The following is a 17,463-nucleotide window of genomic DNA, read 5'->3' on the forward strand; positions in this document are numbered from 1 at the left end:
CCTTCGGAGAATGCAGTCCCTGAATTGGGACACAGCTACAGTGAGTTCTGATTGTAGAATTCTTATGTTCTGCTAAGAACCAATCACATCCCAGATATATTGCATCATGTGTTCTTATTGGCTATAGCACTTGTCAGTAAAGTTTATGCAAATAAGCTCTAGAAAGTTCAGTGTGTAGTTTGCTACTGAAGAGTTAACACTGATGTTGCGTCTGATATAAGCTAATAAAACCTTCTGATACAAGATATCCTGCGTGCACCCAGAGCCTCATTGGATATTTCGTCATCACAACAAAACCATTACACTGATGAGTGATAATAAAGGTGACTTCTTGCAGGTGATTGAGGAGTGTGTGTTGGTGGTGAGCATGAAGAAAACTAGGAAGTGTAGTGCTGAGGGTGACTGAGCTGGTGACTGTGACACGTATTAATGACACAACACACTTTATATTAATGAATAGACTTAGTGATCAGGAAATTAGGCCACTGATGACAACAATTTGATTTTATTTGATTCTGGGTTATTTCGCAACAAATACATGTGTGTTTAAATGCACTGTTCAAACAGCCAGAGAAAAATATAATAAAAAGTCAAGGGTCAATTACCCAACTAAGGAACCATATTACAATAATTGTGATTTAGCATTTTCAATAAAACCTCAACAATAAGAAGAGCTAAACCTCTATTAATTCTCAATAAGTACATTTAAATTAGAATATTGTTAAAATCCAAACATAATTTAAGATGTGGGTTAAATTTAAAGGTATGCATTTGGCCGAAACTTGTATCAAAAGTAATGCTTTCCATAGAAATTGAACCCATGATCATGATGTGGCTATCTTTATGGTCTACTGTTTGATCTACAGGAATGCCTGAAGTAGAAATAATTGGTTTGATAATATAAGCCAATTTGACATCCTTAGACGTAAAATTTCAATTCAGCCAAGATTTAAACAATTTATCTAATATTGTCTGTTACTGTTTTAACTGATAGAATTACTCATCTGAAATAAGGTTAATTATAGCAATTATAAGGTATTTATAGTATGTCCGCTAGCCAATTTATGCATAATTTAATAACTAGCCCTGATGCATAATTTCTGTGTATCCCTTATGTTTGATAAAGATGTCTCAGAGTCTGTTGCTTAGTAGTTCTTGAGCTTGTGTGAGGCGTTCCATTCGCTGCTTTAGCTCAGCTCTCTTGTATTCTCGCTCTGAGTCTTCACACAACAGTTTGACCACATCTGCCCCGTTCCTCAATTCTAGCATCTGAAGCCGCAATGTTTTAGCTGCTTCCTTCAGCATGAAGTGATGTATCAGCATGGGAAGGTAGTCGGTAAGGCGTTGATGGATAATCTATATGGAGAAAGGACATGGAAAAATAATGATATTTAATCCACCATGATTGCACCGGCCTCCATCAAGAGGGTAGAGGACCTGCACGCATTCTCTGTTAACGAAGCAAACCCCCACATGTGTATTTCCACTGTAAGACTCCCTGAGCATGTGTCTTTCCCTCGGCAAGCCACCTTGCCACCCCTTTGGTTGAAATATTCCACCTGCGGCTGGACACCCCAGTGATTCTCCATATGCATCCACTCGCATCTCTCACAGAGGAGCGGAAGCATAACGGAGGAGCGGCGACAGTGAAGATCGATAGAGGAACTCATCCGTGAGGGGCTGCTGGCTTTACTTTCATTTTGTATTTGTTTATTTAATTATTAAAGTGTTGAATGTCCGCCGGTTCCCGCCTCCTTCTTCACATTACAGCTGAACCCTGTTACAATCTGATCATAAGAATAGAAGAGCCAGGTAAAACCAAAATAGGGTTTTCACAGTGATGTCAGATAAAGACCCATTTTTAGTTCCTTGAAGAACTTTCCAGTAAAAAGAATAATGGCAATTGCATCTCTGATGCTTCAAAAGCAACCACCCGCATCATCATAGCTCGCGTTTCTATGCTTCAAGAAAATGTATCTGCCCATGCTTGTTGGTTTGAATATTAGAATTCATTGTGCTCATTTATTGGATTATTCTTGTTTTCTCAGGGTGAGCACAATACCATTTCAGAAGGTTCTCTGTACCGGCTTCATTACGAGCGAGGCAACTATGTATCACACGTGTATCACAACTATGTATCACACTAATGCGTTCTGAGGAAACTATTTTGCAAATCGCAATTACGTTACATGCCAACATATACGCAGTGCTATTACGTTGGTCCTTAACCTAATACTATTGCAGTGCTATTACGTTTGTCCTAAACATAATACATCCAAAGCAGGTTTCTTTACTAAAATGCATAATCGTGGCATTAAAGTTTTGACTCTATTGCATTTAACTGTCATATCAATGAAGTTTTCATTCGCATTTATTAACATAATAGGCCAACGTTACTCATAAATATATTTACACAAAAAGCATTTTCTCCAATAAAACACAACATACTGATACATTCACAAAAGACATATATTTTATTAGCTTGATGTAAACCAAATCCTAGAATCCATACGTTGTTTGCAAGAAACAGATCCAAATTCAGCCTTTTATCCAGTTATCTTCATCTTCATTTCTCAGCATCGATCGCAAACGTCAAATCCGTTTTTTCTTAATTGTGTTAGCCTACGTAGTTTTAAGGAATGGTTATGGTTAGGTTTAGGGGTAGGAGTAGGATTAGTGGCTCAAAATATATTTTAATGCTAAAACTCATTTAACTACACATCTCTGTCCATTACGTTTTATCCTTTTTATATTCTGTATAAAATAAATATGTTTTTTGGAGTAGGATTAAGGGGTCTTGTTACATTTATCTTTAAAAGTGAAAGTATACAGATATCGTTATGATATGAAATATACGTAAATAGTTAACGTTTTGTAGCTTTAAAAACGTAATAAGGTTACGTTTAAATGTTGCAAATACGTCCATATTATACGTTTTAGCATCTATCCAAACGTACGTTACATATCTTTGAAAATAACGTATTAACCTACGTATTAACAATGAGACATATTAGGTTAAGGACCAACGTAATAGCTCTGCCATGTTGGCATGTAACGTAATTGCGATTTGCAAAACAGTTTCCTCAGAACGCATTTCGTGTGATACAGGGTTGGAGCGAGGACACACATTGTCCTCACCAGTGGTGGAATGTAACGAAGTACAAATACTTTGTTACTTTCACGAAAGTACATTTTTCACGTATCTTTACTTTACTTAAGTAGAATAAATAGTGCATACTTTTTACTTTTACTTCGTTACATTTTGCAGCAATTATTATACTTTCTACTCCACTACATTTCTACAACTTCTGTTACATTTTCATTACATTTTCTGATCAGTTTTTCCCCTGCCAAAACGTAATCTGACCGTCCATCCGTTGCACGTTTGTCTCACGAGTGACGTTTGGTCGCCATAGCAACCCGGTCACACTAAATGCGTCTCGCACGCAGTGCGTTTTTCGTGCAATTTATACGCGAAAACTTGTTTTTACGTGCATAGGAAACGCACCGTGTGTAATATACGTTTGGTGAGGATTATGGCAAGCCAAGAGGTTCAGAATTACACCATAAATTAATCCCGATTACTGCCAAACATAGTTATTAACATATAGTAAGGATAAGCATGATGTGTATATTGCCTAATTGCAAGCTTGTTTCAGAAATGGTGACAACATTTTTTTTCCATCATTATTGAACATCATTATAGGAGTATTAGGTTGAATGAGTTAGGATTAAATGTTTTATTAATCATTACAAAAAATACATTAAGAAAATAAATTATGCAAGTACTTTTACTTTTAATACTTAAAGTACATTTAAAATCAGGTACTTTTTACTTTTTACTTAAGTATGGTTGTCATTGTGTTACTTCAACTTTTACTAAAGTAAATATTTATCTGATTATTTGTACTTTTACTTAAGTACTGAGATTCAGTAGGCTACTTCCTCCACCACTGGTCCTCACACTCTTAAGTCCATTAAGTTCTTGAGCATGAACATGCTCACTGAATGCTTAGCGACTGTCCACACTTAAAAAAAAAACTTCAGCATGAAAGTGTTTTGTTCTCATCTCTCCTTCTTTTGAGGAAGGAAGGAAGGAAGATAAGTTTTGTAGGTATAGTTGTCCTCAAGGAAATAGATGAGGGTTTCTGGTTTGACCCTCGAGGCAGTCGTTGCCCTAAGAAGAGTGACTTTCTAAGCTCTTCGAGCCACCAAATATACTGCTTGCACAATTGGTCTTCTTATCGGATCTCAGTCTTTACTTTTTGGTAAGGCAGTTTTTTGGTAGTAGTTTGTCCTGTGAGGGCACTGAAGGTTTTGCTGAGGTTTATGGCAAGTCTTAGCTGTTTGAATAAGGTGCCATTTAATCTTTTTCAGTGTCTTTGTCTGTATTCACTGACTGATAAATTATCACCCTGTTTGTTGTATGACGTTGTGGTCTATGGTTCCCATAGCTATGTATGTAATCTCAGTTCACTTTCCTTTGTAGGGAAATCTGAACTGTAATGGCATGGGTGCCCCCTTATGAGGCATCAGTGATGTTCCTCAGTGGACAGTGCTTGTGCCACCAGCCAGAACAATGGCGTGATTCTAGACGATCGGGCTTTAGATACTCGTGACGCTAGAGTGTGTTCCAATAGTACCAGCTACTGATGCTGGATTAAGTAGACCTCTTTAAGTAACCAAAGTTAAATATGTAACCAATATGTCCAATATGTTGACTGCGATTTCACTTTTTTTTTTTAAATAGTGTGTAATGTTGCTGTTGGTGCATTAACAGTATCTGCAAAGTTGCCGCGCTGAAAGTTTAGTGTAAGCAGAGATATCGTCTTTTAAAAATCAGGAAGTATATTGCCTACAAAAACGACTCGATTGGGACTACAGCTGGGTTTTAGACGTCACTAACCCACACATTTGCATCAACCACTCCCTCTAGAAAATGCAAAAAAGGCCATGACCATATTTCAGCAGCTCCAGCTCGTCGAGTGTGTTGTTCACCAGCTGTCAGGTCTTATGTCTTCGAGCTTCCTACGGATTATTGGCTGAATAACTGGCACGAAGATAACACACAAGCTCAGTCTAAAACAGTTCTCGGTTCTGTACTGGTGATTCGAGAACAACTGCTCCTGCTCATCACTTCTCTCAGCAGTGGCACCAACATGTCTCGGTTCAGTGAACTGTTGGAGTTACTGGAGTAAAATATAATTCAGGATATTGATTTATTTGGATTCGGAGGGACTGTCAGGCATGTCTGAAAGTGAGTAACTTGTAACTTGTGGATTATCAGCACTGACGCAAGACGCGAACTGTTTCGAACGATTCAGTTCTATTTAGTGTACTGGTTCGACCGGTTCACTAAAAAGAACCGGTTCAAAAGAACGATTCGTTCACGAACCGGCCATGTCTATGATCACTACAGTCTGCAGAGAGATAGAGGCGGCAAGAGAAAAGGTAAAGACTGTGGAGTGGAAGCTCCGCAGATACACAAATAGAAAGAGTAAAAGTGTGGGAGACATTTGCTGAAATAATGAAATATGATAACCAAAGTGCTGGCTTTGTTATGTGTAGGCCTACGTCTTCTTGCGATGCTGTGTTGTTACACGTCTATGGCCAAATGACGCTACGACGAGCATTTAAAAAATGCGGTCAGGAAGCAGGTCGGGTACAAATTTTTTTTTACTTTTTTTTGCGGTCCGAGTTGCGGGCGGGTAGTTGAAAACGTCGGTCGGTTGCGGGTTGTTTATACATTGACCGGCGCATCACTGATATTCAGTGGTGGAGGAAGTACTGAATCTCAGTACTTAAGTGAAAGTACAAATAACCAGATAAATATTTACTTTAGTAAAAGTAGAAGTAACACAATGACAACCATACTTAAGTAAAAAGTAAAAAGTACCTTATTTTAAATGTACTTTAAGTATTAAAAGTAAAAGTACTTGCATAACAATTTATTCTCTTAATGACTATTTTCTAATGATTAATAAAACATTTAATTCTAACTCATTCAACTTAATACTCCTATAATGATGTTCAATAATCATGGAAAAAAAATGTTGCCACCATTTCTGAAACAAGCTTGCAATTAGGCAATATACACATCATGCTTATCCTTACTATATGTTAATAACTCTGTTTGGCAGTAAACTCGATTAATTTATGGTGTAATTCTGAACCTCTTGGCTTGCCATAATCCTAACCAAACGTATATTACACACGGTGCGTTTCCTATGCACGTAAAAACAAATTTTTGCGTATTAGTTGCACGATAAACACACTGCGTGCGAGACGCATTTAGTGTAACGGGTTGATATACTGTATCTATGGCAACCAAACGTCACTGACGAGACAAACGTGCAACGAACGGACGGCCAGATTACGTTTTAGCAGGGGAAAAACTGATCAGAAAATGTAACGAAAATGTAACAGAAGTTGTAGAAATGTAGTGGAGTAGAAAGTATAATAATTGCTGCAAAATGTAACGAAGTAAAAGTAAAAAGAATGCACTATTTATTCTACTTAAGTAAAGTAAAGATACGTGAAAAATGTACTTAAGTAAAGTAACGAAGTATTTGTACTTCGTTACATTCCACCACTGCTGATATTTACATCTGGACCGGAGCTCATGACATGCACGTTTCGCCTGTAAAGGTAATGGGCGTTAACCTTCCGGACAACGTGAGCGAAAGTTTAGCCAATCACAACATACTGGCCCAAACTAACCAATCTGAGCCCACTGCCTGTTTCTGAGGGAGTGGTTTCATAGACTCAGGAAGTCAACCGCTCGTTCAGAGGACAGAGGAGAGCGCGGCTGACAATGAAGGTGAAGTTTATGAAAAATAAAACTTTTTAAAAAAGAAAAAACACGAATACATGTTATATTGCACCCCATAAACACAATCATGCAAAGAAAAAAAGCAGTCAACCTCCCCTTTAAACTTACTATAATTTACTACTAAACTAGATCTACCAATGACTTGTGCTCCAGTGCTAGATGTTGAAAGTTCACACTTCAACTGTAAAGCCCCTTTCAGATATTACAGTGCATACCCAACATTAGCTGTTCGGCAGTTTTACAGTGTGTAAATTAATAACTACATTTCATAGTATGAGTTGCAACCCACCTTATAATACAGAACCAGTTTGTCTGGAACTAGATTTCTTGAATCCAACAACGCACAGCCTTTCGAACTGAAAATTTTGTCATCATCATCATAGAGGTTCTCGTCACTAGAGTCCATCCCAGTCCTCTGAGGGATTTCAGAGTCATCAAGTTTCTGTTGGAACACCTTGTCCTGAGTGAAGACCAGTTGCTCCATTTCAATGAACTCCTTGATTCTTTTCTCCACTCTGGCCTCTTGTTTTGACTGAATGTCATGAATCTTTTTCTGAGAAGTACAACATAATGCATGGCATATATTACAACTACTACTACTACTACAAATAATAATAATAATACAAATAATACGTTGTACTTACAGATACATTGTGTCTCAGTGGAGGGTAATGGTCAAAAGATAAATGACATATCTTTCTGAACACATCCTGAACAATCTCTGAAAATAACATTTTAATTTATGACGAGAAAGACATTTACTGTCATAATTCGAGACATTTTTTTATATTTGTTTATTTTTGGTTATCTTTTATGAGTGTTGAACCTTTAAATGCAATTCAGAGTTACTCTGAAGTGCATTGAAAATAATAATTGACTATAATGTATATTTATAATATAGAGACTAACCTCGTACATGCTTCAGTGTTTCCATAGCTGGCTCTTGAAGGGCTGCCACATGGTCTTTGATGACACGTTCAAATTCAGAGAAGTCACTGAACGTAAGCAATTCTCTGCCACGATGCATCTCATTATACATGTCTATCATTTCCTTTACTCTTGCTGTGACTACATTTGTAATAACAAAAAGGGAAGGTCTGGTTAAAGGATTAGTTCACTTTTGAAAAAACGTTTGCTGATAATTTACTCACCCCCATGTCATCCAAGATGTCCATGTCTTTCTTTCCTCAGTCGAAAAGAAATTTAGGTTTTTGATGAAAACATTCCAGGATTTTTCTCCATATAATGGACTTCAATGGGAACTGGATGGTTCAAGGTCCAAACGACAGTTAATAACAGTTTCAGATGCAGCTTCAAATGTCTTTAAACGACACCAGACGATGAATAAGGGTCTTATCATGCGAAACGATCGGTTATTTCAAAACTTATTCCAAAAATGTAACTTTTCTAAGGACAAATGCTAGCCTTGCTCTATTCTGTGAGGCGCGTTTGCAACGTCACGTATTACGTAATTACGTTCAAAAGGTCACGGGCGACGTAGCCGAAAGTACAGAGTCAGAGTGTTTACAAGTTGAACGCATAGGTTGAACGTGCAAACTAGCCCAAACACCGTTTAGCAATTAAAAGGAAAAACAACGATGTCGGACGATTTTGATTCTGTACTTCCGGCTACGTCGCCCGTGACCTTTTGAACGTAATTACGTATTACGTGACGTTACAAACGCGCCTCACAGAATAGAGCAAGGCTAGCATTTGTCCTTAGAAAAGTTACATTTTTGGAATAAGTTTTGAAATAACCGATCGTTTCGCATGATAAGACCCTTATTCATCGTCTGGTGACGATTAAAGACATTTGAAGCTGCATCTGAAACTGTTATTAACTGTCTTTTGGACCTTGAACCATCCGGTTCCCATTGAAGTCCATTATATGGAGAAAAATCCTGGAATGTTTTCATCAAAAACCTAAATTTCTTTTCGACTGAGGAAAGAAAGACATGGACATCTTGGATGACATGGGGGTGAGGAAATTATCAGCAAAAGTTTTTTCAAAAGTGAACTACTCCTTTAAAGGGTTTTTGGTACAATCCTAAAAAGTAACACGTTTTGGTAACACTTTATTTGAAGGGGTGTGCATAAGACTGTCATGACACTGTCATGAACATGAAGAGTCTTTATAAATGTTTATGACTGTTGTCATTAAGTGTCATTCGCTAAATTATGACACTTTAAATGCAAAGTTGACATTGTTTAAAATGTCTCTGTTAGGACAACTTGACATTAACCAAGAAATCATAACCTGTCAACCTGTCACAAATATGTCATAACAGGTCTAACTATCAAACTTAAAGAAGTTATTTAGCTTTATTGTGTTAACATTACATGACCCTGTCATATGTTATGGTTGGTTTTAACTTTGGTTGTCATGACACATTATGACTGTGACATGAATATTTTACTTGTCCTCAAGTGACAAAATGATGGTTAGTACAATGTGTTATTGTACTATTTATAAAGATGTCATTAAGGGTTATTACACTGTCAGTGTCATTAATATTTCCCCTTTCCTCAAGTAAAGTGGAACACGTTGGACTGGTTATGATTTCTTTGTTAATGTCAAGTTGTCATAACAAAGACATTGTAAACAATGTCAACTTTGCATTTAAAGTGTCATAATTTACCAAATGACACTTAATGACAACAGTCATAAGCATTCATAAAGACTCCTTCACGTTCAGTCTTATGCATACCCCTTCAAATAAAGTGTCACCCATGTTGGTAACATCTTGACTTACATGATATTTCAGTGCCTCTTAGGTAGGTGTCCCATTTCTTGAACACAGGACGTAGAAGTGCATGGATGTTTTTGTCTCTTAAACTTCCTGTTCTACTCATATCATATATTTGATCACTGAACTTCATTATTATCTATAGGAAGAAGAATCGATTAGAAAAAAGGCCTTCATTTATTGGATAGATATGTATAGATAAGATGGTAATGGATAGATATTATTGTCCTTTATTCTCAGAGCTCTTACATCACTGAGAAAAGGTCCCATCTGCTCTTCTTCAACAGGTGGACCCTGCTCGTAGTTTTTAATCTCCCTTTGAACGCTGAGTAGTTTATTCTGAATCTGCTCAGTTAAGTAGGGCAGCGATTTCTGTGTCCATAAAGAACATATAATTGTATATATTAGCTCCTATTAAATTAATAAACTGTGACCACATATGACAAACTAAACATCACCACTGTTTTTATGTTCTGATGAAGATTATTGCGTATCATTTAAGAAAGAATGAAAAAAGAAAGGAAAAAGGCTAGGAGCATGATCATAAAGTGCTTGCCTTGATATGACCAACCAGTTCTTTGGTTAGGTTGTCTGCCAAGCATCGAATAGATGCTTTACCATCATTCAAAAGAGAGCTGTCAAGAAAAAAAAAAAAGAAGGTTGTTATTATTATTATTAGTATTGTTATTATTATATAAAACTTAGAATTACCTGAAATATCGGTGGTTCCTAAAAAAATTCATTTCCACTTCCATGGCTTTAGAAAGAGGGATTTTGTTATTGATGTCACTCTGACCACGACATCGCACAATAATGTAGCCCTTGCTGAGAGGAATGACTTTGCCATGGACAATGTTCAAAACATCCCTCTCTGCTCCTCTGTCAATAAGGTCTGGTTTTGTGAGAATTGCTATGCCATGAATTCAACAAAAAAGAGATAAAAGTTAAGATAAGCATGACTCATAGTGCTACTGGTTGGCCTAAAGAAATATATTGTAGAAAATACAAAAAGTTGGCAAACCAAGAGTTCTGTATCCATCTGGGTCTACACCTTGTGCCATTCTCAGTGCTTCTGTTGTCGCTATGTCAACATTGCAGGGCACAACAACTAAAATGATGGTTTCACTTTTGTCAATGTATTTCAGTATCAAGTTTTTGATCTAAAAATAAAGGATAAAATGTCCTTTGGTTAAGATTAAGAAGGTGAGAATATTTAAGTCACCATGAAAAACCACAGAACCCATCAAACGTGATCTCATGAGAATACGTATGTATTTGTACGTAAAGTGTCATTCTGTCATACGTATACATAATTACGTTTTATATGCACAGAAACGTATAATACTGACGTATTTACAGTACTAAAACGTAAAATATTTACGTATTGACAGCACAAAAGCGTAATTTATTTACATATGAACAAATCCACCGACGTACACATTTGTACAATTTATGCATATTAATTTTGTAGCATTATGTTTTGACTCTATTGCATTCCACTGTCTTATTAATTCACTTTTCAGTCGCATTTATTGATATAATACTCATAAATATTAACATTTTGCTCGTTTTGCCTGCATGGTGTTAAACAATACACTATAAAACCTTAAAAATACATTCTTTAACGTTACTCGTTTAACCATTTTGTAAAATAGTTTATTTCCCTTGAGACACATAAAGCATTTTCTCCTATAAAACACAACAAAAATTCACAAAAGACATCCATTTTATTAGTTTGATGTAATCCAAATCTTGAGAATCCATAGCCTATGTTGTTTGCAAGAAACAACTCCTAATTCAGCCTTATATCCAGTCGTGGCCGTGACCGTACATGTCAAACCCCGCGCTGGTGATGAATTCGAATTCAAAAATTGTGCCCTTGAGAAGCTATACGTCATGTTTTATGGCAGTGATATCAAACGTTCATTGGCTCTTCCCTGCTTCGTCACAGTTTGCGACATGAAGGACTCGGTGACGGTTGGCTTAGTTAATTTGAAATGGAGAAGCGCGAACCAAAGCCGGATTAACATTTTCATTAGTAATTTAATTTCTGCACTGTACTTCATACAAAACTATTACAATACTGCCATAGGACTGCGACTGCAACGCGTCATCATTTGAACGGCTTTTGGTATCGGTTTTGACATTTTCGCAATAAATAAATTATTGTGATTATACTTGTCTGTTAATTTTGTTTTTATCCTTTTTTATATTCTGTGTAAAATAGTTATGTTAAGGTTTGGGATTTGGGTTACGGGATCTTACATTTATCTATAAAATGGTAAAAAGGGAAATTATACAGATATCTTTATGATATAGAATATACGTAAATAGTTAACGTTTTGTAGCTGTAAAAACGTAATAATGTTACGTTTAAATGTTGCAGATACGTCTATATTATACGTTTCAGCATCCATCCAAACGTACTAAAAAGTACGTTTTCTATCTTTGCAAAAACGTAAAAAACCTGCGTATTAACAATGAGACCAGGCTGACCCATCATACTTATGCAATATAGAATACAACATTACCAATATGTATATATTTTTTTACATAAATAAACATGTTGAGCTGCACTAATATGTAATGAATGATGAAAATGTATTAACAAAGTGTTTTTCTCTCTCTCTGCTTGAGTTCATGTTGACTTTAAGATCTGTAAGCTACAAATAGACAACCTAGGGCATGAAAAAAAAGTGATGATTAAATCCACATTCAATTTTTGCATGTGCAGGATTACAGCTTTTATGTCTGTTAACGCAAATGTTCATGTATTAAAATGATTTCAAACAGCCATTTTTATTTTAACACTCTATTCACTCACCTGATCGCCGATATCATCAGGTTGACCGTGTACAGGTACACGGGTTATGCCAGGTAGATCGATCAGAGTGAGGTCACACACATCAGTAGATGAAATTTCCAAAGAGATCAGTTCATCACATATTCCAACTGTATTTCCAGCAAGCTTGTTTTGAGCTGTCAAATATACATACAGAAGTTTGTAGTAGATTCAAACAAGACTAGTTTGGGATTTTTAAGAGGTATTGGTGAATTTGAGCCTGGAAATCCACCTTAGGACACCACGGTTGTGTTACATTCACAGCTGAATAGAGATGTATCAATTAAATTCCAATTGACTTTCTGAATTTGAATTGAAGCAAACATTCTGAATTTGTATCAATGGTGTTAAACACAGATTGGAATATAGACTAGTGCTTTTTTGAAGATGACATTCATCAGAGCATCATTATAACACAGTCTCATCCCAAAAAGTCATATAACTGACGTCTTGGGACGTCTTTTGACCATACGTCAATATCCGCCTTTTTAGGGCCCCCTTAAACGTCGGTAGATGGCGATCCCGGGCCGTCATACAACTGACGCTTTACCTTTAACGTCAGTTAGGTGACGGGTTAGGTTTAGGGTTAGGTTTAGGTCTGGGGTAGAGTTAGGATCCCATAACCTCATCTCCCGACTTTTGAGGGGGCCCTAAAAAGGCGAATATTGACGTATGGTCAAAAGACGTCCCAAAACGTCAGTTATATGACGTCTTGGGATGAGACCGGGTTGATCATTACAACTGATGCTGGTTATGATCTGTTTCTGTTCATACTGACCTTCTCTGACAAGGTTATCCACCATTAATGGGTCATGAAAGGTCTCGCTGTGATCACGGTAGGAAATGTTCCCTGACCATGATCCTTTGTTTAACTTCCGTAATTTCAACTCAAGAGGACAGCGAGTGACAATACCTTAAAAGAAAAAAAAAAAAAGCACAAAGTTTGTTGAGGATGTCTCAGGGTTTCAAATCTCATTTTATTTCCTCAAAATGCTCTTCTCTCTTCTTATATGGTATTAAGTGCACTCAATGCGTTACACACATGTTAAAATAGACTTTCTTGAATGTGCCAATAATGCAGAAGATTAACATGGATCAATTTTAGTAAAGATTTACAGTGACGGCTTTGACTGTAGCACACAATCCGTATGGATTAGTTTTATAATTATAATTCGTTTATTTTATAAAGCTCCTTTAAAAGTTGCTCGTTACAACAGACAAAACACAGCAAGAAGAAACAAACAACACAAGATATGCTGACAAGGGGAAAAACAACAACAGTATTATACCAGAAGCTAAATATTTTAAGATTTTAAAGTACCTAACAATTTTCTTTCCCTAATATCAGCCTGGAGAGAATAGCATAATTTCAAAGCAAAGCAATGTAATGTATGTGGAACATGACCTATTATCCAGGTAGGTTTTTGATTTGGATGTGTTTTGAAATGCGATTCCAATAAGACTTTTCTCAATCTGGATGCTCTGGCTGCTCAAAATGGTCTTTTTTGTCACTCTTAATACAAAACACAACGATAACGTCAAAACCACTGACGCCAGAATACGGTATTCAAACAATATGTCCAAAGATTTCAGATACAAAGATGCGTCACAATATATACCAGTCTCCATTACTGTTATTGAGTTTTTCGTTAGAGAGCAAGATGGACGTAACTGTCACGATTCATGAATCCACTCATGAGTCTCTCTCTCGTCTTGTGTGCTGTGTGCATGACGAAGCAATGTCACAGTAACGTCTCCATTTCCTACTCACTATGAGTGACGTCGTTAAGACGAATGGGGTTCCCAGTCTAATTGTTGTAGCCAATTTTGATGTGTGTGTTTTGTTGGTAATAGTCATATAGGTGTGACGCTCTTCCACTTGCACACCAGGGGGCATAGGCAGGGAATCACAGTAATGCGGAGACTATATGAGGAAGTCACAGGTGAATGGCGTGAGGGAATTAGGAGTTGGGGAAGCCACACAGTTTTGTCTCGTGGACGATGCTCTAGGGGAAGTGATGTGGTAGAGTACTTAAACCTGCCATGTCCCATGCAGAAGCCACACGTGGAGGTTCCAAAGATCGGGACGAGGGTGCCATAGGGTGCCCCGTCTCTGAGAAAGGAGGTCCTCCCTTAGAGGAATTGACCAGGGAGGTGCTGTCGCGAGAAGTATAAGTTCGGAGAACCACTGTTGACATCTGTTGAGACAACAACATGCCTGGAAAGGCACTCCGGACCATAGAAATCTGAGGTCGGAGTAACTGGTACTCGGATCAGCCAGTCGTCAAGGTAGTTCTGGATGCGAACCCCTTGTTGACATAGCGGCACAAGGGCAGCCTCGACGACCTTCGTGAAGACGCGAGGAGACAGGGTTAGCCCGAATGGGAGAACCGCATACTTGTATGCCTGCCCCTCAAAAGCAAACCATAGGAATGGTCTGTGCTGAGAAGAATGGAGTAACACAGTCTCATCCCAAAAAGTCATATAACTGACGTCTTGGGGCGTATTTTGACCATACGCCAATATCTGCCTTTTTAGGGCCCCCTTAAACGTCGGTAGATGGCGATCCCGGGCCGTCATACAACTGACGCTTTACCTTTAACGTCAGTTAGGTTTAGGGTTAGGTTTAGGGTTAGGTTTAGGTATGGGGTAGAGTTTGGGCCAATCCCAATTCTACCCCTTCCCTTTCCCCTAGCCCTACCCCTTCGCCTTCCCCTTGACCCTTGAAACAGAGTGGCAATGCGTAGGGGTGAAAATATTCCCCTAAGAAATGGGACACCACTACGCCTCCGTTAAACGTCATTATAAGTCGTCGCTAGGAAACAACGGAGACGACGAAAAAATGCTGCGGGACTATCGTTAGCAAACTACAGTCATTTTAGCGATTTTTTTTTACAAACGTTTCTGTGAAGAAACTGACCGTAAATATGAACACAATATTGAATGTAACATAAAGCAAATCATTATTTGTCGTTACAATACTTATTAAAGCCACAAATACTTAAATTTATGGGTCTCCTTTGTCGCTTGGGCAGCGAGCCCTGGGTTAGCAGTGACACTTCTCATACCCCTTCGTTTGAAGTGTGCTCCCGAAAAATCTTCGTTTGAAGGGCTATCTGGCCCTTCACCCTAGCCCTCCCCCTCCAACCAAAAGAGAATTGGGACAGCCCTACCCCTTCACGTGGACGCGCAAAACGGAGGGGAAGGGGAAAGTGAAGGGGTAGAATTGGGATTGGCCCTAAGGATCCCATAACCTCATCTACCGACGTTTAAGGGGGCCCTAAAAAGGCGAATATTGACGTATGGTCAAAAGACGTCCCAAAACGTCAGTTATATGACGTCTTGGGATGAGACCGGGTTGAATGGAGACATGAGTAGTAGTAGTGGTCCTTCAGGTCGATGGCTGCAAAACAATCCTGTGGCCGCACACATTCGAAAATGCGTTTGGCCGTGAGTTAAGCCAAGGGTGTCACTCATGGACCACGTTAGTGGACATCACCAGGCACAGGGAGCGTGCGGTCACTTTCATTGCCCGAAGAGCGAGGTCAGTACACGCAGCTCATCAAAGAGCCCTGGGTCAGTCCCTAAGCATCTGGGCCTGGTAGACCTGCAGAATGGCCATGGCAATGGAGATACAGGCTTAACCCAAACATAAAGTATGGACTGCATTTATGATACCTCAAAGTCCTTTAAGGGGATTTAATGTTAGGATCACTCATTTTATTACAGTCCATCTCATATTGTGTTTTATTAATAAAAAAAATTAAAATGTGGAAAAAAAATGATGATGGGCAATGATGGGCAAACAACGACAACATTTAAATTTTTGTGTGAATTCCCACTTTATTGTTACATGTTATATGTTATTGTTCTATGTAATGGACAAAACCATCAGCTACATAGACAAATGTAAATTAGTTTCATTTTAATTCCCGGGGACATGGCAATAACACATGCACCACTGCAATTAATAATTCCAGTCACTCTCATTTAGTTAGGAGCTGAAGTAGTTTCAGAGTCTTACCACTTCCTCGAGGTAAAGCCACCCCAGAGAGAGCCTCCAAAACTGAACTCTTTCCAGAACTCTGATCTCCCACCACTGCAATGGATGGTAGATCTATATCCTTATCAATGGCGATCATCCTCAGAGAGTCAATCAACTCAATCAAAGGCTGAACAGACTCAATGAAATGACTGTTGGATGCTCCATGACTTTGTGAGCCCGAAAATGAGCTTTTTAATAAAAACATCAAACAGAGATATTAATTAGGCCTAGATTTTGTTTAGATGAGTAGTTTGATTATTTCAAATGTTGTTTTTTTTCTGAGTTTTCATTTTTCAAACCAACAAACACCACATCTCAAATGATGTATTGTTTAACAGCATTCTGAGGTAAAAATGACTAAAGTCTAAGTTTAAAGTTGTCATACTAAATGTACAATAAGTACACACAATTACATATTGTCATGTTTAATTTGCAACAAAGAACAGTCAAATCTGTACAACAAATTAAGCTGAACACTGTACCTCCCTTCATCTTCGGAATCATAGACTTTAAATTCGTCCGCATGATCCATGGTTTGTCTGAAAATGAATTAAGAATTTTAAGCTGATATTACTGAAATAATTAAAAAGAATAATTTGTATATTCTTAATAATAGGTGTCTGCAATAAGCCAAAATAACATGTTGAGTCTTGGCAAACACCATTCAGTACCCAAATAGAACAGAATGAAACTGTCTCCTTTCGCTTGCGTTGTGTGTAATAACAGTTTAAAGTCTGAAAGGTGTATAAGGTATTTATTAACAGAAAGGACACCAATAAAAGTTGTAACTGGAAATGACTCATGACTTGACTGAATTATCTGTAGACAGGTTGAATCAGAACTTATTAAAAGATCATTTCTTGGTTTCATTTGTCCTTTATCATGTTTAACGAGGCGGGTTACGATGACTATCAATATAACAGTAAAGTTAATTTTCAGTTTAGTTTTGGTTTCTTTTGTAATTTCTAGGTCACTGAGCCTATCCTCCAAGGATTCT

At 37.7% G+C, this 17,463-nt stretch overlaps 1 protein-coding gene across 1 annotated transcript; it reads right to left on the bottom strand.

The window, feature by feature from the left end:
* Window positions 1-488: 488 nt before the first annotated feature.
* On the bottom strand, window positions 489-17,120 carry mxf (myxovirus (influenza virus) resistance F). Its single transcript, XM_089120959.1, has 13 exons — window positions 16,949-17,120; window positions 16,446-16,654; window positions 13,200-13,334; window positions 12,404-12,558; window positions 10,601-10,739; window positions 10,291-10,489; window positions 10,136-10,214; window positions 9,829-9,951; window positions 9,586-9,718; window positions 7,742-7,900; window positions 7,477-7,553; window positions 7,122-7,385; window positions 489-1,356 (listed from the first exon to the last, which is right to left on the bottom strand). The coding sequence occupies exons 1-13, from the start codon at window positions 16,996-16,998 to the stop codon at window positions 1,132-1,134; spliced, it is 1,947 nt and encodes a 648-aa protein (XP_088977085.1). The 5' UTR covers window positions 16,999-17,120; the 3' UTR covers window positions 489-1,131.
* Between the last annotated feature and the right edge of the window lie 343 nt (window positions 17,121-17,463).

This window comes from Pimephales promelas, chromosome 16 (genome assembly GCF_988280905.1).
Source record: "Pimephales promelas chromosome 16, fPimPro1.hap1.1, whole genome shotgun sequence".
NCBI lineage: Eukaryota > Metazoa > Chordata > Actinopteri > Cypriniformes > Leuciscidae > Pimephales > Pimephales promelas.

Bases quoted from the DNA above. Each gene is read 5' to 3' on its own strand.
- mxf (XM_089120959.1), bottom strand. From the start codon at position 16,998: ATGGATCATGCGGACGAATTTAAAGTCTATGATTCCGAAGATGAAGGG. The intron at 16,655-16,948 runs GTACAGTGTTCA...TTTATTAAAAAG, and splicing joins GATTCCGAAGATGAAGGGAG to CTCATTTTCGGGCTCACAAA. The intron at 10,490-10,600 runs GTTTGCCAACTT...TTCATGGCATAG, and splicing joins AGATGGATACAGAACTCTTG to CAATTCTCACAAAACCAGAC.